The sequence below is a fragment of the Liolophura sinensis genome, chromosome 6 (assembly GCF_032854445.1).
Source record: "Liolophura sinensis isolate JHLJ2023 chromosome 6, CUHK_Ljap_v2, whole genome shotgun sequence".
Classification (NCBI taxonomy): domain Eukaryota; kingdom Metazoa; phylum Mollusca; class Polyplacophora; order Chitonida; family Chitonidae; genus Liolophura; species Liolophura sinensis.
Window position 1 is genome coordinate 17,918,080 of NC_088300.1, and position 23,822 is coordinate 17,941,901.

The 23,822-nt window shown below is 38.7% G+C and overlaps 2 protein-coding genes across 2 annotated transcripts in view; one reads left to right on the forward strand and one right to left on the reverse strand.

Moving 5' to 3' along the window:
- Positions 1-1,553, reverse strand: part of LOC135466479 (mediator of RNA polymerase II transcription subunit 6-like) — a 59,781-nt gene extending 58,228 nt beyond the window's left edge. The window contains exons 1-2 of the transcript XR_010444122.1: positions 1,478-1,553; positions 564-629 (exon numbers count right to left, since the gene is read on the reverse strand). The gene's annotated coding sequence lies outside the window, so the exon portion shown is untranslated. The remainder of the gene's footprint in view (positions 1-563; positions 630-1,477) is intronic.
- A 2,893-nt stretch (positions 1,554-4,446) lies between these two features.
- On the forward strand, positions 4,447-22,741 carry LOC135466530 (uncharacterized). The gene is made up of 16 exons (XM_064744066.1): positions 4,447-4,572; positions 6,238-7,447; positions 7,894-7,950; positions 8,553-8,665; positions 9,563-9,590; positions 10,134-10,599; positions 10,976-11,129; positions 11,736-12,943; positions 15,400-15,451; positions 15,720-15,806; positions 16,328-16,497; positions 17,686-17,854; positions 18,187-18,294; positions 18,769-18,875; positions 19,848-19,959; positions 20,447-22,741. Exons 2-16 carry the CDS (start codon positions 6,295-6,297, stop codon positions 21,194-21,196), a joined length of 4,734 nt encoding a protein of 1,577 aa, XP_064600136.1. The 5' UTR covers positions 4,447-4,572; positions 6,238-6,294; the 3' UTR covers positions 21,197-22,741.
- Positions 22,742-23,822: the final 1,081 nt, after the last annotated feature.

Below are 23,822 nucleotides of genomic sequence, written 5' to 3' on the forward strand. Positions count from 1 at the left end.
ATAATTACATGGCGTTCTGTTATGATGACATTTTGTGAATAAATTATCTTAACATTTTGGTTGTTAGAAGGCAGAGAAATATATGAAAGATACCTAGCTAAAAATATCTGTGTCATTCTGCCCTGCCAGATGTCAGTTGATGATAAACTTGATAGAAAATGCATTGAAGATATCCTCTGTACAATGCCAAATTCTGACTTGCCAAACAACAGAGCAGTACAACACTGTGTTTGATTAATCTGGCATTAGAATTATATACAGATCAGTATGTGATTATTTCAAGGTAGAATACATAGCAAATTTGCTTTCAGTAAATGTTTTTTTGCCATTTATCACGGCGTTATATTTTTCTGTCATGGGAGTCACACATGATCAACAATCTGTAAAAACCCATAGCTGTTCATTTTTCCCCTTTTACATCTTGCAAATCTTCAACAATTTGATGAGGCAAACGCATATGGTAAATTGGTTGGTGCCACTGTAAGACTACGATTTAGATAGAATGTGCAAGCAGTGAGGATTTTTTCATCGCAGCTGTCACGAGAGTCACAGTTAGTCTTTACCATTTTTGCCACTTGCCATGTTAGCTAGGCAAGACGTATACCCCTCAATGATGGTCCTTTACAGGGCTGCAAGAAAAATATACTATGGATGAATCTTCCCTTATTTCCTGAAGTAGCATAAGAAAACAATAAAGAAAAGGAACAGTAGAGTCACGGGAGTGGCTGTGGAATGGCTGTATTTCTCCAGGGTCACTGACTTCTGTGTGTATACTGCGTCTTCTGAGCCCATGCCGACAAAGTGCTGCCACTACTGAAGTATCATGCCACAGACACCAGACATGACACCCCACCCAGTCACATTATACTGACACCAGGCCAACCAGTCATGTTTCCTTGAACTATCTTGTCAATGCTGAGCGTCAAGAGAGGCACAAGCAAGTACCATTTTTAAAGTTTTGGTATGACTCAAACTGGCTCAGTAAAATGTGTCATGTTCATAATACAATATTATTTGCACCTCTGCATTCTTCTCTCTCTCTCTACCTGTATATACATATATGTCAATCATAGCACTTGCAGGACATCTTACCACAATACCATGAGCAGCCAGGACAACGGTATCATGTATCCCTTTGACAGTTACATACCACGTGTGCAAATCACCTTTTTATCACCTGTATATCTATGAGCACACCTTTGCAGTTAACTGCTACTGCCTGGTATCTTCATCCAAGCACTGAAACGAATTCCATGACTTACATAAGTGAACATGATCTGTTTACCATGAAACTTTCAGAACCTTTATGGCACCTACAAAACATTATCAAACCTCATCTCCATAACACAACACTCATCTGTGTCTCTAGCACCTCTAGACCACCTGGGAGATATTCATTATGAAACCATTAATAGAGGTAATCACCATTACTATCACTGATTACCAAACCACCAAAGCTCAACATTTTATCACTCACTTGCATATCTGAGACAAACTTCTCCTGAGCCTCAGCTATAATGACCTTGGAGGCTTTACTGCTCCTCAAAAATGCTGGCGTCATTAGCCCTAGCCCTGAAGAAGAAAAAAAGACAGGTGGAACAAATCAAAGATGTTGCTTCTTGGACAGAGACTTTTATATGGACTTAAGGACAAAACAAAGAATTGACTTTACTGAGTTCAGTGTAGTAATTCAGTAGGAACATGATGCAATAGTATGTTTCGTTCTGACATTTTGTTTAAGTTTAGAGTGTTAGAAATGACTGCAGTGTTTAGTTTTACAGATAATAATCTCACTCTCCTGAGTTTATAACATTCCTCAAGCTCTAATGACTAAGCTCATCAGAAAAGGGGGGAAAAGAGCTCGCCTCTGTTCATTTATTTACTTCATTGAGATTTTATGTACTTAAAAATATTTAAGTTATCCTCTTTTGTGCATAGAAACCAATATTTTCACATATGACTGGAAAGTAAGCCAGCATGAGCTGTACTTGAAATCACAGGCACCGCATTGGTGAGAGGTTCCTGGATGATTGGGCCATGCTGGCGAGCTAACCCTCTCGGCCACGGAGGCCATCATGTTTTCTTTAGAAATGGGCAAATACATGTATCAGTCATTTTTTTTCTTCAATGTTTCATTAAAATTTTAAAGGCAAGGATAACACTAAAATGGAGTATATATCAGATGAAAGACCATTCAAGACTCGCCAAGAAAATAGTCAGGTTTACTTTTCCAACCAAGTGAAACGTCAGATTCTATGGTAGTCTGTAGTGAACCAGATGGTATCAGACATCACATCCACATTTGTTTGCTTGAGATAGTTTGTTTCAAGGTGCGTTCGGCAAATGTATTCATAAATCTATATGTACATGTATACTCATGTTTAATGATGAAATGTAGCAATATATATGTGTTAAGAGGCAAAAAACTGATGTGACGTCAATGGTCTTGAGACCCCCCTTTTCTGATGAGCTTACTGTCAGCCACCATATAATTCAAACTTTCAAATGTAATTTACTAGGTTGAAAAAATTAAAAACAAGAACTAAAAAGAACTATTTTTATTGACAACGTTTAGTGGTCTTTCATCTGACATGTACTTCACGTTAGCATTTTCTTTACCTTCAATATAATTTCTGATGATAATTTCTGTGATACAGTGTATGTCCAAGAAATGATCTCTGTCAATGTTTACCTGGGTTACATTCCAAAACCACAGTCTCATCAGGTAATAAATCACAGACTTTCTCAACCACACAGTCTGCAACAGAGAGTAGACAAGCATTGCTGTAAACATGACCCTTAATTTGGTGAAAATTGCCTGAACTGTACAATGAAACTTGAAATGTGGCATTCTGAAATGCTTTGTCAAATCAATGGAGTACTGAGTTAATCAAAAAACATTTTGTAACAGCCTTTACTCACTTTCACCCTTAGCATCATTCCCTCAAAACTCAATGTCCACTTTTTTAAATGGCCACAGATTTGTTTCATGTTTACCTGAGATGTTCTTATCAAGGAGATAATTAGCCATTGGCCGCTTGTTTTCTTTTAGCTGAACCTGAGCCTCTGTAACCAGTTCCTCAGTAATCTTCTTCTGAAATTCTTGGACGCTGGACAGCATACGAGAAGACATGGGCAAGGCACTCCAGCCAGCATTGAACCAGCCTCCAACCTCTCTTCGCATGATTGCACACAGACATGGGTAACAAATATTGTACAGACTTTTCATCATTCAGGTCTGCAAATTCAAACATAATGAAAGAACATAGTTCATTGATTGTTAGTTTCATGCTTATTTTTTAAATTAACTTTGTTTTCATGATGAACTTAGTCCTACAATAACACTGTCTCTTTACAAAAATTTGGATTTATCTCAAATTGGTGTTTAACGCTATACTCAAGAATTCTTGTATGACAGTGTTTATGGGCAGAAGAAATGAAAGTGCAGGAGTACACAACCACTTCTTACAAGCTTGACAGCGTCTGGACTAAAAGTCGAAACAGAAGCTTCAAGAGCTGAATTTGAACACACCACCTTATAGGTAAAAAAATCATATAGATGCAGCCAGCCAGCCCTTCAACCAGCAAGCAAGGGTTCCTGAATGTTTTAAAAGATAAATGAAAGACTAGATCCTGTACTTTTTAACACACAATCATCAGCATTAATACTGGTTTCTGTGCAGTAAATAGTGCTCTCTCTCACCTATCCTCAGCCAGCTTAATATGTGTTCCAGCAGGACTATGAGGTAATAGATTAGTACCGAAGGTAATAGGTTAGTACCGAAGCCCATAAAAAGCACAAAGTAAGCAATGGAACGATCTACACAGCGAAGCAACATTATTTCATCTCTTAACTTATCTTCGCAGTAACTTGTCTTCGTTTTGTTTCATCGCTTTGAAATATCGTTCCATTGTTTCAAAGTAACATGTCATGGGTTAATTTGTTCCATCAGCCTTACAAGAAAAGAATTAGGTTCCTGGTGCATTGATTATCAAATATGTATTTTATTACTATTTCTGCTTGGGTCACTGTTTTCGAACACTCATCAGGAGAAAAGCGCAAAGCTAGAAAACTCGATATGGGTGCATATTTCACAAATGATTCAATACCTGGTCAATGCAGTACAGTGTCTATAGGCATATGCGAGCGCCAGTACAAATATTTAAAAAATCTAGTCATTCAAGGCTATACGGTGTCCAAATTTCGCTACATGACTGACAAAATACATTTTTGATGATTGTTCCATTTAACCACACATGCAAATTGTTAGGTTAACAAAAGCCAGTGGTGCGAAATAAGAAAGGTGCATTTCGCCACACAGCTTGTCAAGCGCCAAATAAGGTGAACATCAACGAAGTTTGAACTTACAATTTTATGTCCTGCAGTGCCTGCCGTGTGAGCGAGTTACGGCCCTTGGGGCACTCTCCTCCATCGTGTGCGCTGCCATTGTTTGCACGTCGAGTAGATGGTTGTTGGCTTCAGCCGAAGCTTACTGCAAAGACGACCAATCAAACAGCCTGAGCGAGGTGATCTGTGGATCTAATAGACTTTGTCGATCGGTTAAAACTGATGTAAGAATATTTATGTATTTAGAAGAGTGAGTGAAGGTGATCAGAGAAAGTAGTGTGCTCGCACAGGCATGGTCAGTTTCTTGACTGAGTGTTACAAACGTGTGAAGCCTTCAACTTCTGATCTAGTTTCAAAGAAACGTGTGCATTGGAATAGTGAATTGTCAGTCTGCCTTGACATTTTTGCAGTTAGTAATAAGTCTTTCAATGGCCATTAAGCGCATATTGTGACAGTATATTTATATACATGTACTGTAAGATAACATACATACATGTGATGAAGCCCAACATCAATAACATAGAACTAATATTGCTTCTAATGTATGATGGAGCATGGACCACTTAACAGTTAACCACTGCCAAGCTTAATGCACATCAGACTGCATACTGTTTTCGTATTGCGCATCAGCGTATTTCTTTGATGCGATTTCTAAATTTAATTGTACGTTCTCAATGGAAATGGCTGCTTCTGTATCATCCTTCTGCCACCAGGTGGCAGCACGCTAAGTTAACTCCACCCACTGGACTTAATGATTGACAATTGGTCCAGTTAAGGCCAATCCTTTTCAGAATCTACTTTTTCATTCCTTGTTAGAATAATTTTTTGCGATTATCGCTAACAACTGCATTATATAATTTTGTAATTTTTTTTTTCTTTTTTTTTTTTTGACGTTTGTTATTTTTGAAATTGGTTTGGGTAATGTATTTTCTTCGGGATGCTAAAGGTAGTTTAAAGTACATTGCTGTCTGGTCGTTATTACTAATATTTGGAACATGGTAACTGCGTTTAGTTATTGAATTTTTTTTATTTGATTCATTCAATCAGTATGATCGTGTTCTATCTTTCGATCATTATGATTATATGAATATTATCATACTGATCGAGTTTATATTACCATACTGATCGAATAATGGAACAGGTATTTTCTAACATGATGTCAAATTAAAACTCTTAAAACTCTAAATAAGCACAGTTATCCAGTGTTAGATATTAATAAATTTGACATTTTCTTATAAAACACCTGTTCCATCACCAGTTTGATCAGTAGGATAGGGAAATATAAAATGTTTGTGAGATCGGGATAATTTATACTAATTTTTTTTATTACACTTTATTTTTATCCATTGATCTACTTTCTGATAAGTGTTTTTTCAAGAGGTCGTCTAAATGCTCATACCAGTATGCTCTTTATTATATATCATTTTGACCTCAAGTTGGATTACATACTACCTATGTATAATCATTCGTTTCACAGTTTATCCAACATTCTTCTCATTAATAATGGTTGTTATAGTTTATGTTTTAACTTGCAAAAAAAAACAAAACATTGTGACCATTGTTTCTTGACAGTTTTCGTAAATATACCCAGATTCCTCAACCTGTGCGCATATGAAAGAGCATCTTTCAGTGCAATTTATGCACATTTTTAATTTGATTCTGGAGACAATTCTACATAAGCCAACTTCAAGGCTTCACAAAGAGTGTAATTTTATCAGTCTACACCCAATATGGCCTTCAAAATATGCTTGAAAAAACACCTTGCAAACATGCCACCTTACAAAACGGTATAATGTATTTCTGAACTATCTATACTATCTATATTTATGAGCATGTGAGATTCAAACAATTACATGAACATTCATGATCTGCCTTTTTCCTTCTTTCAGAGTGCATGTATGTACATGTATAACTTCTGCTAACTGAGAAGATCATGTTGATTCATTATGGCTAAACAGATGCTTAAACAAGCTGCCCTCTCTGGAATGAAGAGTAAAGATGATTTACTGGACCTCAAAAGAATAAATAACCAACCTCTGGACAAAAACAGCTCTAACCTTTCTTCTTTACATATGGACAATTATTTACCATTCACACCATTGGGCAGGAAGAAAACCTTCTCCACATCTACACCCATCACCCACTTTGCTGGAGACGGCACAGAGACATCCCAAATTAACAAGTTCCAGATTCGGAACATGGAAAACAGCGATTCTGAGGAGGAGACTATGGAGGACGAGTCTCAGGGTGCTTCTGACCATTCCAGGAGTGCTCCAGTCCAGGAACATGGCTACACCAAATCCTTATCCCATGACACTGACACATCTTCAGGGAAAGAGGCCGATAGTGAGACAAAGGCCAGTGTCTTCCACAGTGATCAACAATCATCCCGTGAATTGGAAGCTGACAGTAAAGATGGTTTAAAGTTAAAACCTGCTGCAGACACTGATGATAAGAAAAGTGATTCAGACACGTGTAGTGCTCCATATGAAACTGCTACCGGTGGGAGTAAGACTGAGGAGACAGTCAGTGGTCCTCCTGAAATATCCACCGTGAGTGGTGATGAAGGTAATAAAGGCCAGGAATCAGCCCAGACCTTCAAGATGACGAATGATAATGCATGTGAGATGTCTGTCAAAAGCAGTGTAAAGCAGGAAGAGTTGGATCCAGTGATCCCTACTGGAGGAGAGGGTAAGGTGATAGAGGAACATGGGAAACTGCAAGGTGAGGAGAAGGTGACAAAGACACAAGTGAAAGGAGCCACAAGTCAGGCATCTCATGAGATGGAGTGTCAGACAGAGGAAGTAAGTGTGGAAGAAAGCTCTGGTGAGGAGGATCAGGAAGAAAAACCAGAGAAGAAACAGAAACTGGACAAGGATGAGGAGGACATTGGGGGTACCACCCTGACCTTGCTGTGTGAGTCAATTACCAAAGAGACGCTGGGCCAGTCGTGTAATGAGGAGGATGCTGGGGAGGATATTGAAGATGAGGAAGATGATGATGACGACGATGAGGAAGAAGAGGAAGTGGAAAGGAGAAAGGCAAAAAAGCAGAGGAAATCTAATGCTGGGCAGAATGTAGTATGGAAAGACGAATATGGTAAATGAAGTTAGAGTGGTACATGTACATAGACAAATATTTATGTGGGGCCTCCTTGGCCAAGTGGTTAGCGTGCTAGCGCAGCATAATCACCTAGGAGCCTCTTACCAATGCGATCACTGTGAGTCAAAGTCCAGCTCATGCTGACTTCTTCCTCAGTTGTATGTGGGAAGGTAGTCCAGCAACCTGCACATGGCTATGGGTATAGCCTGAGGCCCGGACTCTGCTCCTACCACCTTAATGCCGGCAGTTATCGCATAAGTGAAACAATTTTAAGTACGGCATAAAACCCCAATGAAATAAATATATAAAATAATAATTTTAAACTTTTCATAGATTGTGTTGTGTCAGGGTTTGTTGTCAGAAATAGAAAGTGCATTCTCATATTCAATGATCTATTAATTTGCGAATTGCCGAAGTACCAGTCTTTTGTTGTGTTTTTTCAGGGTCTAATCGCGAGCTAGATGGGGATCCTGAACTCCTTGCTGTTCCCTTCAAGCATGGTAAGTACAAATACAGTTGTGTAAAGAAATAATGTCTTCGTTTGAATGTCACTATAAATATGTTACTATAACACAGATTCCAGGATTTTCAAAGCATCTGTTACAAGACAACAGTAAATTGTCATCTCAAGTTTTGTATATATAAATAAACTTTCAGAAGCACATAAAACACTTGGGATCCCAATGGTGATTCCAACACCTTTTTTTACAAGAAATTAATTAGACGTATCAAAAATCTGTTAAATGGTCCTATAAGTTAGAGAAATCTATCAGAATAAAACAAAATGTGTCACTTGAAAAATGCTAAACTTAAGGTGAAATACAGTAAGTGCACTTTTAATAATTCTAGAATTGAAATAATTATTTCCTCTTAATCATGTTCTCTGGTTTCTTTGATTATGCAAATGTACATTTCTCAGAACACTATGTAGTAATACCTTTGATAATTTTGGCACTGAAAGTGATATAAAATCTCACGTGCAAAATCTCCATTTAAGTGTAAAGCAGTTCTAGTAGTGTTGGCCCTTAACCTTATCCCACTGACCACTAATCGCAGTCCCTCCCCACACTGATTACTAGACTAACTGTTTGTTTGCCATCAGGCTGGAAGCGTGAGCTGGTTATAAGGGGCATATATGAGGAGTACAGTAAATCTGGCCAGCCCAAGAGGAAGCCCGCAGACGTCTATTACTTCACCCCAGAGGGCACAAAACTGGTATGTGACTGTCACAATGTTGTTGTTAACAGATACACGGTCAAGTTCTAAGGCCAGTGATCCAAATAATTCACACCAAATCTCTGTGTCATTCTTCATCAAGAGTTTTGTACTTTTGCAATATGTGATCACCAAGACATTTTGATATTTGTCTGGAAAAACTTTCTTGGTTGTGCTTTCTGAAGGAACAAATTTCTTGGGGTAGGTGTGCCTGTGTCAAGAACAGATTTTTGGGTGTACCTCCCTCAAGTTCAGATTTTCAGGTGTTATCTCAAAAACAAATTTCATGAGTATGCGTTCTTGTAAGTTAAATTTCTAGAGGGTGCCTTTTTGGAGGTCAGATTTCTAGGGTATGCCTTTTAGATTAAATTTCTAGAGTGTGCCTTCTTGGAGGTCAAATTTCTAGGGTATGGCTTCTTGTAGGTCAAGTTTCTAGGGTGTGTCTTTTTGGGTGGGCATCCTTGTAGATCTAATTTTCAGATGAGGTTTTTTGTAGATCAGATTTCTTTGATGGGCATTTTTGGGCAGGTATTCTTACAGATCTAATTTTTTTAGGTATACCTTCTTGTAGATCAAATTTTTTGCTTGTGCCTTCTGAAAGATCAGATTGATAGATCAAAGAACAAAGTGTTGAATGTGCCTTCAAGAACATCCCATAATAAGAATTCAACATAAAAGCATTATATAAAGTCATGATAAAAGAAGAAAATGAGAATAATTAAAATAGATAACTTAAGATTGTGATTCTTGATATTAATAATACTTGTACTTTTTTAATATCTAGATATGTTACTAAAGCCATTTACCATAAGGCAGTTATTAGGAGTAAACTTGAATTGATTTTGTTTGTTTTTCTGTTTAATGTTTTCATGTTTACTTATTTATATTTTCTTGCAGAGATCAAAGATTATGATTGCCAATTACTGTAAGTTTGTCTTCTTCAGTCTTTTATTTATTAACTTTAATATATATGTACTTTTATAAAATGACATCCTGCTAGTGTTTTAAACTGATTGTTTAAATTGTTGCTTTTCAATTAGATTAATTCAGTTTCCTCTGGCTTATCTAATGGAGAGGGCTGAAGAATAAAGGGTATTCATTTCATTGGTGCCCAAATCTGTTGTGTCTTTCTGCAAAGAAAGTTGTGAAAAGTTTCATAAAACTTGTGACCTTTATTATTGCATTAAAAATCTAATTTTTGTGCCAGTTTGCACATTTCATCAGTTTTTCTTGGCTTGTTAATACTGACACAGGGTGCATATTTGTGTAGTCAACTCCTGGCACAGTCAACCATTTTATCATTTGTGCCACAATATGCTACCCATTCCATTAGAAATCCTAAGTACTCTCACCCATAACCAATGTTCAGTAAAGGATTGAACATCGTGTGTCCTCAATTCCTTGTTTATTTTGTTTTATTTTATTGTTTTGTCGAACAGAGGTTTTATTTTTCTGTCATGTTTTGCAGTGCTTGAGTCTGGCTCAGAAATGACCCAGGCAAATTTTTCGTTTATTCGACGACCAATACATAAACCTCCACTCGAGATGGTACGTCAAGCAGGTAAATCAGTTGGACGTGGGGCTGGCAGAAGATCCTCTTCCATGTCACGATCCCCTGCTAAAACACCTGTAGTGACAAACTCACCTGGGCGTGGGGGCAGGAAGAGGAAACGAGGGCGCCCCAGGAAGTATGAAGTGATCATGATGCCCCCGGAGAAGAACCTTCCCCCTCCTGAGGTGGTACTTGAGAGAGAGGGTAAGGAGGAGCCTTACGAACAGCCATCCCCAGTGTCTCCGGTCCAAGTGAAACCCCCATCATCAACCACAGTGGTCGTAGTCCCACCCAAGAAAGTTAAGGCGGTGGCACGCAAGAGTACCACCCAGGCCGCCAAATGGAACAACCAGCCTGTCATGCGCTCTCCAAGTGATAAACCGTAAGTTATCTCCCCTTGTTGTTTTGATTGGTTATCATACATGTATCTTAGGTTTGTGTGCTCAGTCAGTAGATCCTCAATAAAACTCCACCTAATTTTTCACTGTCTCCCTCAAACATGCATGTTTCTTGTTTGGTTTGTCCCCTATATAATTTTAGTTGTTTTTTCACATGGCAACCCCTGAAATATGGTGAAGTTACGAAGAATTGATTTGCGCAGTTTTTTTGAATGTGGGCCAAGGGGTCTTTGTGTTTTTAGCATGGGCTTTGCATACAAGCTAAACTCTGGGCGATATTTGTAAATTTAAACATGTACCAGGCTAGCCATACTGTTATGTGGCAGTACTTAACTTTTCTTACCAATTGTATGACCTCAGGGTGGGGAGCTCAGTGGATCAGCTGTGTGGACTGGACTGTCCAGGGCGAGGAGGTGAACCCCCAGACCTCCAGTGTGCCATGTGTATGTGCCTCTTCCACCCCCAGTGTGTTAATCTCCCGGGCCTCCCTAGACCAGCTATGTTCATCTGCAGGGTAAGAGACATTTGTCTTGTCATACCTCGAAACAATTAACTAAATAACTAACTTTTATGATTAACATCCTTTGCATCATTTGCACCCAGAGTACTTTATTGTATCAAGAAATTTGTGAATGGATTTTATTTTTTCATATATTAGATATGTAACAATTTACATCAAAGTTAATTATTGCAGGAATACATTGTCATAAAGGCAGTGTTATGCAATAAATTGAAAACACATTTAGGAAGTGCATTAAAAGTGGGCCTTTGCTTTTTCATAAGTACCTGGGGGCTGTCATAGGCCTATCTTGAAATTATACTAAGCGCTAGCTCACAGTGAAGCTGTATGTCATCATCATGACATACAAGACCTTTGATACCTTTAATATACCTTTTATATGACTTGACTCTTTCTAGAAGCAGCCCCAGTACAAAGTCATTTGATGCTATAATTTTATTTAGGAGCTCCTGAGTCATTGTGCTATGCTATCACACCAACCACTGATAATGCAATAGATAAATAAATACAAAAACAATTTAATGATATAATAATAAATTTTGATGTCCAGTTTTATCTTTTGGTACCCATGAATGACATCATTAACATTTGTCTTCACAGAGATGTCAGAGCAGTGGAAAGATAGTGACAACTACCAGTCCCTTGGCGACTGTACAGACTGTGAGGAACACGTCAAGTCCCTCTTCGTCATGGACGGTCAGTAGTGCCTCCCCGAGGATGATCATAAAAAACACCAATAACAAGGTGACACTGATAACCACCCCATCAGCGAGCACTGCCATGCCCGCCCTCAGGAACTGCCTCAACAACACCCCGCCAGTCCCAACAGCTGTCATGACAAACAGAGCAGCCAATGCTGCCGGCAATGTGAAGACATTCCTGATACCCATGTCACCGCAAGGGGCTAACACAGTCCCTCTTATCAACTCTATGGGTGTCTCTCTTATTGGTCCAGTCGCCCCAGTCACTGTGACCTCTTCGCCAGTGCCCAGTGTCATCAAACCCCCAGAACTGACAAGCCACATGCCCAGTGGGTCTGTGCCCACTCCACCTTCTGGGTTAATAGGCGCCCTTCCTAAGCTTACCCCAGCCCCTATCCCAAAGCCACCTTCTGGACCCACAAGCATGTCTAGTGCCAGTCATCCTCAACCTCCACAGCTGTTCAAAAATGGTGTTTCTGTGTTTAACTTGACCAAGCCAACTGTCAGCAGCCCACCAGCATCTTCGATTAAGGATTCCACGATCAGTGTGTCAAACGCTACCCTAGTGACCAAAACCTTGAAGGACCCCAATAAGCCAGGTGGTGGAGGTGGGGGTGAGGGCGGGGGTGGAGAGGTAGTGACTGAGGACGAGAATAAATCCACCCCCGCCCAACTGTTAACCCTTCCTTCTGCTGTGGTCAGTCGTCTTAACCTCAAACAGCCCTTGGCACTGAAGATCAATAATGTGCAGGTAGTGGCGCCTCCGTCCTGCTTCATGAAGTCACATGATGGTGTGGTGAAGGTGTGCCTCCCTGCCCACACCATCCCTCTGCTGGCTGGAACCTCCTCCACACTGAACATGCAGGTTAAGGTGTCTGGGGACAGTCAGAACAATAGCCTCAAGCTTGTACAGGCAGATCCCAGTGCCTTAGACAGTCTTAGTAAAACTGACAAAGCTCCAGATGGTTCTGTGCCCTGTAAGATGGACTCCAGATCTACGAGTAAACCCAAACGCAACCTCAAGATCTGCCATTTCAGGAATCTGTGGAGCGGCTATGAGGCTATGCAGCGGATTTTCACACATTTACATGTCAAAGATCTGCTGAGGTATAGTCTGAACTCTTTGTGCTGTATCCATGGAGATAAGGTTCTTTGTTGGGCAGTGTTACTGATGTGATTTTTCGCTTCATGAAGTTATGTGGCATTTAACATGATAGTGTTCCCATTGGTTCGTAAAACTACTTCAATTTTGTTGAAAGCTTTTCAAAATTTTGGATGTCCTTGAAAAAGAGTACTTTTTTTGGTACTACTGTAAATTTTCAGCCTTTTCATCGACTAATTATGAAAATGACGCTGAAATGATTTGCTTGTGTCATTTAAGATGCAAGCTTCATAAAACTGCAAAGTATTTCCCCATAGCTCTCTCAGAATGTTTCAAAATATTAGTGAAAGAGGCGGTTCAAAGCTTGAAAAATTAGGATATTTGTTTTTCAGTATTAAATATTGTATTGCATGGTGTTCAAATTGGGACCAACAAAAAACCTACCAAAATAGTATCCGTTTATCTCCACATGAAGCAGACCATTTCTTTTTATTATTTATACAACTGTGAAGTCCCAGTTTTTCCTTAACTGATAAAAATGATATTGTCACTAGTAAGATATCACTTTTGTTATTACATTTTGCTATTACACTGCTGGAGACCTTGACCCTTAGTGGACTGCATCACAAGGCCGTGCACTTCCACGCAATACTAGTATATAGTTCGCCTAAAAAAGAGGTAGAAATTCTTCAGCATGTATAATTACTTACAGACAGCATTTCAAAACTGAAGAAAGGTTTTGTGAGCGCGGACATTAATGAAATTGCCGCACGTATTAATAGAATCAGAAATAAGAAATAAGACGGCACATTGCTTATTGTTTTCATGGATGTAACAGATAAACTGATACGCATTTATATACATGTAGAGAAAATGTCAGGATATAAATAATAAATAGAATATTGCACAGTGAAGGTTGAATACCATAAATATTGTTCTTGTGATAGGTAGAAATGATAACGCGAAGTGTCAGGTGATTCATCATTTCTACCTCTCACTAGTGTCTTGTGGGTGTCATTTCTACCTCTCACTAGTGTCTTGTGGGTGTCATTTCCACCTCTCACTAGTGTCTTGTTGGGTGTCATTTCCACCTCTCACTAGTGTCTTGTGGGTGTCATTTTCTACCTCTCACTAGTGTCTTGTGGGTGTCATTTCTACCTCTCACTAGTGTCTTGTGGGTGTCATTTCTACCTCTCACTAGTGTCTTGTGGGTGTCATTTCCACCTCTCACTAGTGTCTTGTGGGTGTCATTTCCACCTCTCACTAGTGTCTTGTGGGTGTCATTTCCACCTCTCACTAGTGTCTTGTGGGTGTCATTTCTACCTCTCACTAGTGTCTTGTGGGTGTCATTTCCACCTCTCACTAGTGTCTTGTGGGTGTCATTTCTACCTCTCACTAGTGTCTTGTGGGTGTCATTTCTACCTCTCACTAGTGTCTTGTGGGTGTCATTTCTACCTCTCACTAGTGTCTTGTGGGTGTCATTTCTACCTCTCACTAGTGTCTTGTGGGTGTCATTTCCACCTCTCACTAGTGTCTTGTGGGTGTCATTTCCACCTCTCACTAGTGTCTTGTGGGTGTCATTTCTACCTTTCATTGAACAATATTTAGGGTATTCAACCGTCACTGTGCAATATTCTCTGAGTATTTGATCAGGCATACGATACAATACACCATGCCAAGTGTGTCATTTTATCTCTGCATCAAGAGAATATAGTTAAGGCAATAGTAAATATAGAACACATTTTGCACATGAGGAAAAATTTTGAAATATGACAACTTCACAGTTACTACCTATGCGTGTTTGTTGTAGTTTCTGTTCTCATGGTACAAATCCAACTGTGCATATGCATGTATTATGTGAAACAGAGAGGATAAAGTGCTATGTGTTGTATTACAAAGCCACCAGCACTTTCTTACCTTTTTGGTAGAATGACAGGAAGTTTCCAAAAAAGTCAGTTGGACAATTTTTTGTGTTAAGTTTTGATCAAATACATTTGAGAGTCTGAATACATTATCCTATTTATTCACCTGTTAACTCTTCTTTCTGCATTTCTGGCTATACTGAACTGATCCATCACAGCTCTAGGCTCTAAGATGACATAGTTTGTTTCCTCTTTAATATTTGCTCTGTCCAGTCTGACCTGACTGTCTAATAAAAAGATAGGGATTTTAAAGAAATTGAAATGGAGAGAAAACATTCTGCTATCAAGATCCCAATAAAACCTTTGGCATAGGACCTTTTTTAGAGGATCAGTTGCGTTGCACCCGACAGACAAATTTTTAAGGATGATCTTGCATTTTGATGTATACACTCAGTTAAGTGAGACTAGAAATAAGTGCCACACACATGAGAATGAAAAAGCAATATGCTCCAGATCCTGTTGTTTTAGATTTATTGTTGTATTTTTATTGGTTCATAGATTTATGTTTCTTTGTTGTATATTGCTCTTTGTTTTCTCAGGGTCAGATGTGTTTGCAAAACATGGGACCGGCTGGTTCGACAGCTACCAATGGTAAGACTCATCTGATAATGATCAAATTATTCCCCCTGCATTCTTGCATACATAGAAGGAACAATATATTTCTTTAATTCAGATTGATTGTATTTACCAGAGAAATATGCTATTGAATGTTTAATAGCTCTCATGTGCAGTGTTCAGCATGTAATTTAAAGCAAAATGGAACAATGATCGTGTTAGGAGGATGTGTGTAAAAAAAAAACAAAAACAAATTCTCACCAATTGATAACATTTTTATTCTTAAATATGTTTTCCATTTCAGTGGGAACATTTAAATTTAACAGGCATTTATGTCAGGCACTGGCAGAAAGCTGTGCAGTTCCTTAATAGAGTTAGGACAGAATCTCTGGTAAGTTTTGCAAAGAAACATCATCATCAGTACATTAGATATAAATGGTTGAAAGTTTGGACTATTTCAAATGGTCATATTATTGCTAATGTATGCGATTTCATGGGCAACACAGTTACTAAGGTGGGAGTGGTTAGTAAATAAGTGCTAGAACACACAAGATTTGCTTTCAATCCCAGAATATATGTGTTAACTCGCTCTCACTGTTCTTGGAGCCTTGTTGACAGTATGCAATTTGTGTTGTCTAATGCTGAGTGACCTGACTGAAGACCCCTTGTCTTTCACTAATATGGTGTGCATATCGTCACATGTATGGAAGTTTGTCAGTAACTTGCCCAAGGTCAGTGGTTTACTCCACGTATAAAACTGACAGCCATGATAAATGAAAACTTTAGGAGTATAGCGTTAAACAACAATTAGATCAATGAAGCTACAAAGTCAGGTTGATCTTAAAAATTAATTATGAACAGTATATAGGGGAAAAATATCAAAATGAATATTTATAACAATTTGCTCTGCAGGATTTTCGGAAGTATGATGCTCAGCTTGTAGAATCAGAGTTGTTTCCCGTGCTCGGTGAACTACCCTTAAAACAACTCCAGTTTGGAGAGGTGACCACACCATTCCTACACCAAGTGGCGATCAGCATGACCCATCTCACTCACTTCTCTGCACAGGTCAGAGGGGAAAGGTCAGTCAAAGGCTAATGAAAAGTTACTGGTGTGAGAGATTCAGACTCTGGACAAGAAAATTTCACAGCTTGTTTAAAAATGTGTACTATGAAAGATGCATGCAGGCGTCCTTTTTTGACATGAACGGTGGTTTGGGTTATGTGAACTAAATTTCACCTCACATGAGCAAATGGGAATGGTTTGCATGAAAAATTAGCGATACTCATGCGTACATGTACTTGCCAGCTAATACATTTTTATCAGCCACTTCCCCAACTGCTGACCAGCCTGTGCGGCTAGCGCCTATTCTCCTGTGGAAAATTCTCACACTGACCTAACGTATCATGTACCATGTTTAAGTGTTTGGGTTAGATTATATGAGTAGTGGGTAAAGTTAGCCTTAATATAGTTGTGCACCTCAAAGAAGTAAAGAAGTACCGCTGAAGGCCGAGACATTTGGGTACATTTTGTAACCACAGCCACTCGCCTTTGTAGGATAATTCAGTCACACTTTGAAATAAAGTTCTTTTCCAGCTTCTCGCCATGTGACACCATATTTCTGAGACTGTTCTCTTGATACATTATATTATGAAATTAACATCTAACTTTACTTGAGTATGCCAAGCATGTATGAAGTACCAGCACGCGAAACAAGAGCTTCATGTGTAAAACAAGATATCTTGACTTAAGTCAAAGATTCCCAGACAGCTACGATTAATACGTTTTGCTCTAGGAAGATTAAACTTTGCACACTCACTGATTCTTTTTATACTGCAATGCACCAACCGTAATTTGAACTCCTTAGTTTTTAAGCACTGGTACTTTGTAACTTAAGTCTTATCTTGGTAATAAATACTAGCCCTGGTCCCCATGGTTGCCTGAAGTGGTATTCTTTTCCACCTGTTTCAGGGGAAATTTTCCCTTTATTATCATAGCATGAGTAAGCAGGAGGTATCGGGTAGTATAGTGTGTAAACATCTGCTTTAAAGATATCATCTAATGAAGGACAATAAGGAGAATGCATGTAAATATTACTCCATCGTTACAACAATAAGTAAATATATATATACCTGCTTTTTTTTAAGAGAGGACACATCGTCACTTCAGTATCCTGTTTCTTTGTTGATAAAGAGCATTTCTTCATCATTTTTTCTTTTGATACATGTACATGTAAGTATTCCAACTTTTTTTCTCTTTTTTTGCTGCAGTGGCCGTAGTCTTAATTTTGTAAAACTCAGCCATTTGAAGGTGCTAAGAGAGTTAAAGCTGTATCATAGCAAGAAAGAAATGGACGGTGATGAAGAGTGCTTGGAAGGGGGACAACTCAAGGTTTCCAAATTTGCTGATCTAGGATGTATGAGACATTTAGAAGTTTTGGTGAGGATCTGTTTTGTTTTAAAACTTTACAGCTGTCACTTAGCTAATCAAACAGATTTTGACAGATTATGAGACACTAAAAAGAGCTCTGTCTAATTTACATCTACATTTCACTTTGTTTAAATAATAGTGCATTGAAATGGATCTGTTTTCTATGATAATTTGGTACTCCTAACTGCTTGTGTACATCTGAAAATTGTTTAAAGCAACAATAAACAATAATTGAAAAAAATTTCCGTATGTGTTACCTCCCAGTAATCAATTCACTCAACATATAAACCTTGGGAAACCATTGTCCATAAATCATTATTCCTTCCCTGCTCTATTCTCAGGTGCTGAAAGGTATTGCAGGGGTGCGAGAGAGCGACTGGAGCTTTCTATGGAAAATGAACATGCTACGGGAACTAGAACTGAGTGACTGCTCATCCTGGAAGTCTGCAGTAAGTCCTCAATGAGGTCAAACTTTAATGGCGAGGCCTTAAACATTATGATTTTGGAGGTGCATATAAATGCATGCTGATAACTTTAATACAGTGGGATTTAGATTACACCTTTTCTGTGACAGTAATTAAGGACGTGTTCAAAGTACAAAGGGCTAAAATTAACTATCCAAGACACCTGACATGTGTCACTGGATTAAATATAAAAAATAAAAACATTTCGCCTCTCAAAATTGAAGTTAATGATGAGGTTCATTTATTGATTTATTTTTCAGTGACCTTTAAACTCTGTCCTTAAATTTTTGATGTGATCGAATTAAGTCGAAATTACAATGCAAGGTGTTTGCCTAAATTAATCTAATCTGAAGCCCAAATATAATATATTATTATTTTTTTTTTGTTACATCTCTCTGTAAATTATGCATTGACATTTATGAAGTTCTGCACACCTAGACATGTGTTTTGTAATTACAGGTGTATCGTGCCCTGGGTCAGTGTCAGAGGTTGCAGGTTCTTAAGTTGTCTAGGGGAGGGACATTCCCAGACACAGGCATGGCAGATGCACTATCAAACCTGACAGAGTAAGTCAGCACCCTGCACATGGCTTTGTTAGTTTGGCAAATTCACAGAGGGTTGATCAATTGATGTGATTGATAGATTGTGGTTTTACACAATACTGATTGATGATATCAGTCAGTTTTAGGGGTGGAGGAAATGAAGGTGTCTGTACTAAACCATTGACCAGTAGCCAGTTTCTGAAGAACTTTTGCACTTGTGACCTTTATATGCACCTTATTTGGTGGAAAACAAATGGTTTTAAAAGAACGTTAGACCGGTTACTCAGTCACAAACGTTGTCAAGGATTTATTGTCTCCAAGGCTCCCAAAACAGAGAACGCGTGGAGTCTAGAAATTCCCTCTCCAATACTAGGTTCGAATCTGCACCAAGTGTGTCCAAGCGATTTGAAAACAGTACATCGTATCTAACAAAAACAAAGCCACATGCCTGGATATTTGATATTTGTTTATTTGATGGATGTTTTATGCGGGGATATTTGATAGCCTGTGATGATCAAATCATCTAAAGTGTTCAAATATTCTTCTGTATAATATTACAAATAACCAGTTAATTAGAAATTTGGTATCAGATAGATTTACGTTTTATGCCTTCTACCTTAGCAACTTACCCTAACTCTGCAACCAATGTTTTGAAACATTGTGAGATATCTATGGGGTGTAGAGAATTAATTTGTACAGTTTTATGAAGTTTGCATCTTTAATGACACAAGTATATCACTTTCATAACAACTGTATGCATAAATTCCACTGTAAAAAGTGCTTTAGTGGCTGAAAAGTTTGAAGATTTACAGTACTTAAGATCACACTTTGCTCTATGATACCTACATGCCATGGGCTAAAAGTGCATAGTGATTTGATGTGCACATTTCATTATCTTTTGGTGTGGGGACTGATAACTCACTGTGTATATGCTGTACATATACATGTGCATCCAGATGTCTTGTATTTCACTTTACTATTCCCCTCCTGTTCTAGATTAAGACACCTTGAGCTGAGGACATGGATTATTCCACACACCTTACAGGATGTGTTACCTGAGCTGGAACACCTGCACACGCTTGTTCTTACACCTGATACTACATCAAAGGTAATTGCTATTTTGTAGTTTATATAGGTCTGCCAATGTGTGCAGAGTTTTAAACGACTGATTGCAAAACAGCCGTCCAATCACACTAAAGTTAAGTCTTCTCTAAACTAGGCAGCGTCTCTTCTCGTCTTGCCAAGCTGATGAGGCTCACTGAGGTGTGACGGAGATATGAACTACTGTCACTGATCGACTACCGCTAATCCCCTACTCCCCACAGAGAGTTTACGACTTAAGACAACAGCCCCTGCAAGGCATCATGGTATACATTTTCTAAAAATGCATCTGAAATTATTGAGAACATATGGTAGTTCATATGATTTCTTCTTTTGACCAAAATTGATTAATATTTCACATGTTGGGATTTTGTAGAATTCTCACAAATTGAGAAAATGTTATCATTTTGATCATACACAACATGTTTGGTGGCCCCATGACAGGGATATAGTTTATTATCATTATATCAATGTAACATATCAATATCTTCCAGGCGGCAGTGATAAATAGGAATACCTTGTCAGCGGTATGGGACCTGTCCCTCCTGAAGAATCTGAAGTGGGGTATTAAACACAGTCGTGACGGGACCATCATCCTGAACAATGGGAGCGGAGAGGAGGGAGACTCGGCGGCTAGCTCCGTCTCTCAGGTCAAACAGACCACTCAGTGCATTCCTTTCTTAGCGGACGAGCTGTCGTCAGACCACATTGAGCCGGTTGATATTGATCGGATGACTCAGTTCATCAGTGTAGAACAACTGAGGGAGAAGCTACACAGTTTGTTACCCAAGACCAATATAGAGGTGTACTTGATCTCCTGTAAACAGACTAGTGGTGAGGCTAACATGATCAAGGGAGGTACCGGTGAGGTTGATCAGGGCAAGGCTGGTGTAAGCAATGTCAGTGGTACTAAGGCTGGTGTAAGTGATGTCAGTGGTACTAAGGCTGGTGTAAGCGATGTCAGTGGTATTAAATCTGGTGTAAGTGATGTCAGTGGTATTAAATCTGGTGTAAGTGATGTCAGTGGTAGTCAGGCTGGCGTAAGTGAGATCAGTATTATTAAGACAGGGGTTAGCGAGAACAGTGTCAGTAAAAGACACTCACAGTCAGGCACAGATGATGGTATTGAGGATATGGAAACAGAGGTCTCCTCAGTTGTGAGCATTACACCTCAGGACACCTCAGCTGTGAGTTATCAAGATGAACCCAGCTTATCTGGGGAAGACCCGGCAAGAACAGCATAATACCCTGGGTTGTATTGTACCCTTAACACTGTGGCTTCTCACCCCTGCTCCCACAGTCAAGTCAAACCATTCACATTCAACTTCAGAGCTGATTTGGTTCAACTAAAATAGGTACAGTTAACTAGTGATCACTAATCACTGTGAATACTGGCTATTTTCCTGCTAAGCTTTATCCAAAGTGTCAGGCCACAGATAGAGTACTGCAAGCTCACTGTGGCTCACTGTGGTTCAATGTGGACCTCGCAGCATGTGCAAAGTATATCTGTGTCAAATTTTCAACAGAAAGAAAACAGTGCTTCAGATGTTATACATGTCACCTCATATAGGCTTACCATTACCATGACAAAAGGCTGAAGACATGCTGTGCAGAAGTGCATGCTATGTGCTGCTCATTTAAGCAGGTGTTTTAAAGCAGTGAGAAGTTTGTATTGGACACAAACTATAGTAGTGAGTGAGTACAGTGGAAACAGTTATGGTTCGACCTGTACAGTCATGGAACACAGTGATGCTTCAATGTGGACATGGCGATGACTCAACATTGACACATTGGTGATTCAGTGTGGACATGGTGATGATTCAACTTGGACACAGTGATGATCCAGTGTGAATGTTGTGATGACTCAACTTGGGTACAGTGATAATTTAGTGTGGATGTGGTGGTTCAATGTGGACACAGATTTTGTGTGGACACAATGATTATTCAGTGTGGACATGATGATGGTTCAATCTAGAGACAGTGATGATTCAGTGTGGACATGGCAATGGTTCAATCTAGAGACAGTGATGATTCAGTGTGGACATGGCAATGGTTCAACTTAGAGACAGTCATGATTCAGTGTGGACATGGCAATGGTTCAATCTAGAGACAGTGATGATTCAGTGTGGACATGGCAATGGTTCAACTTAGAGACAGTCATGATTCAGTGTGGACATGACGATGGTTCAATCTAGAGACAGTGATGATTCAGTGTGGACATGGCAATGGTTCAATCTAGAGACAGTGATGATTCAGTGTGGACATGACGATGGTTCAGTCTGGAGACAGTGATGATTCAGTGTGGACATGGCAATGGTTCAGCTTAGACACAGTCATGGTTCAGTGTGGACATGGCGCTGCAGGGGTTTATAGAAGTCATCTGGACAAGCTGGTATTCGGTACATTGATTGAATAAAAAAACTCAGTATCTGGTCATATTCATTCAATTTGGATTGATTTTTGAAAGAAATTTTCAAAATTTTTATTATTAAACTCAATTTGAACATCTACAAAGTTCCGTGAAGCAACCTGTTCGCATTGCAAGTTATCTCCCTTGTACAGAAATCTTCATGACCAGCTGTGTTCATCAGACAAGTTCTGGAAGAGGGGGGTGTATGAAATCAAACATAACACGCAGTAACCTACTTTGGTCTCTGCCATTAATTATTGTGTACCGAGTGAGCAGACGTTCCACCCAGACAAACCAACCTGGATCAAACATCATATATTCCTTGCTCCTTGCAAGCAGTTATTGTTCGTGTTTTTGAATGACTTCATCAAGTGTTCAGCAGCAGGGACTTGGATCAGGTGTCCTGTGGTGTGTGTATATATATATATATATATATATATATATATATATATATGTGTGTGTGTTAATATTGGAAAATTTAACACATCATTCACAGTAATTTTCTTCGTTATGTGCTTCTACAGAAAATTTGGTTAGAGAAACAGTTATCAAGCTTCCAGTTGTTTTCTTTGTCAGACTTTTGTTTTCTGGATTTACTTGTAGTTTTGATGTTTATGTTATGACATGTATTTTGGTATGTTTTAATGCACATTCAGCAACTACTTCTTGTCCTGAAAGATGCCAGATGTGAACAAGGTGTTCTTTAACTATCGAAATTAAAGAGCTGCATAAGAGAAAGACAGTGTTTCTTAATTGACAACTATAAGAATATGGTTTTAAATTTCACATCCAAAAGGAAGTCAGTTCTTGGCATATATGTCATTTCACAATGCTGTGTGAGGGTGCTTGTTTATAATGTAGTGCTTACTGAAAAATACATGTCTAAACTATGACTAATATGTAAAATAAGAAAATTGAAGGATTCACGAAGTAATAAGAGACAATTTGATAGATAACTTGTCAGCGGCATGGGACCTGTCATTCCTGAAGAGGGCTGTAAAACAGTCATGACATGACCCTGCAGCTAGCCCCTCAGGTCAAACAGACCACCCATTGTGTTTCCTTCTCAGTGGATGAGCTGTCATCAGACCCCACTGAGCATAATAAGGAACAATTTTGATAGATAACTTTCTTGATTGGAACATACCAGGGTGGGTGAACATATCTTATTTTTAAATATTTTGCATTTAACTGTTATATGGAGTGAAACAAGTTACCTTTTGAAATGAACAAACTATCAGATATGAAGTGAGAAATTAATACTTTATTTTCATGAGATGCTCTAAACAAATGTGAATGCTAAAAAATTTCACTGAAGAGCTACACCCAGAGCTTTGAAATAACTGTAAATGTCAATATGGTGAAGATTTTTTTTGCAACTGAACTCTGAATGAACATTTTTACATTCATTTGAATATTGTTATGAAAACAAAATTCCTTAAAATTGTTGAAAATGTTAC

What these genes read in the sequence shown, in the direction of transcription:
- LOC135466530 (XM_064744066.1), top strand. Translation starts at nt 6,295, where the DNA reads ATGGCTAAACAGATGCTTAAACAAGCTGCCCTCTCTGGAATGAAGAGT. An exon ending in CAGCTATGTTCATCTGCAGG is followed by an intron (nt 11,130 to 11,735) that starts GTAAGAGACATT and finishes TTGTCTTCACAG; the next exon opens with AGATGTCAGAGCAGTGGAAA. An exon ending in CATGTCAAAGATCTGCTGAG is followed by an intron (nt 12,944 to 15,399) that starts GTATAGTCTGAA and finishes TTGTTTTCTCAG; the next exon opens with GGTCAGATGTGTTTGCAAAA.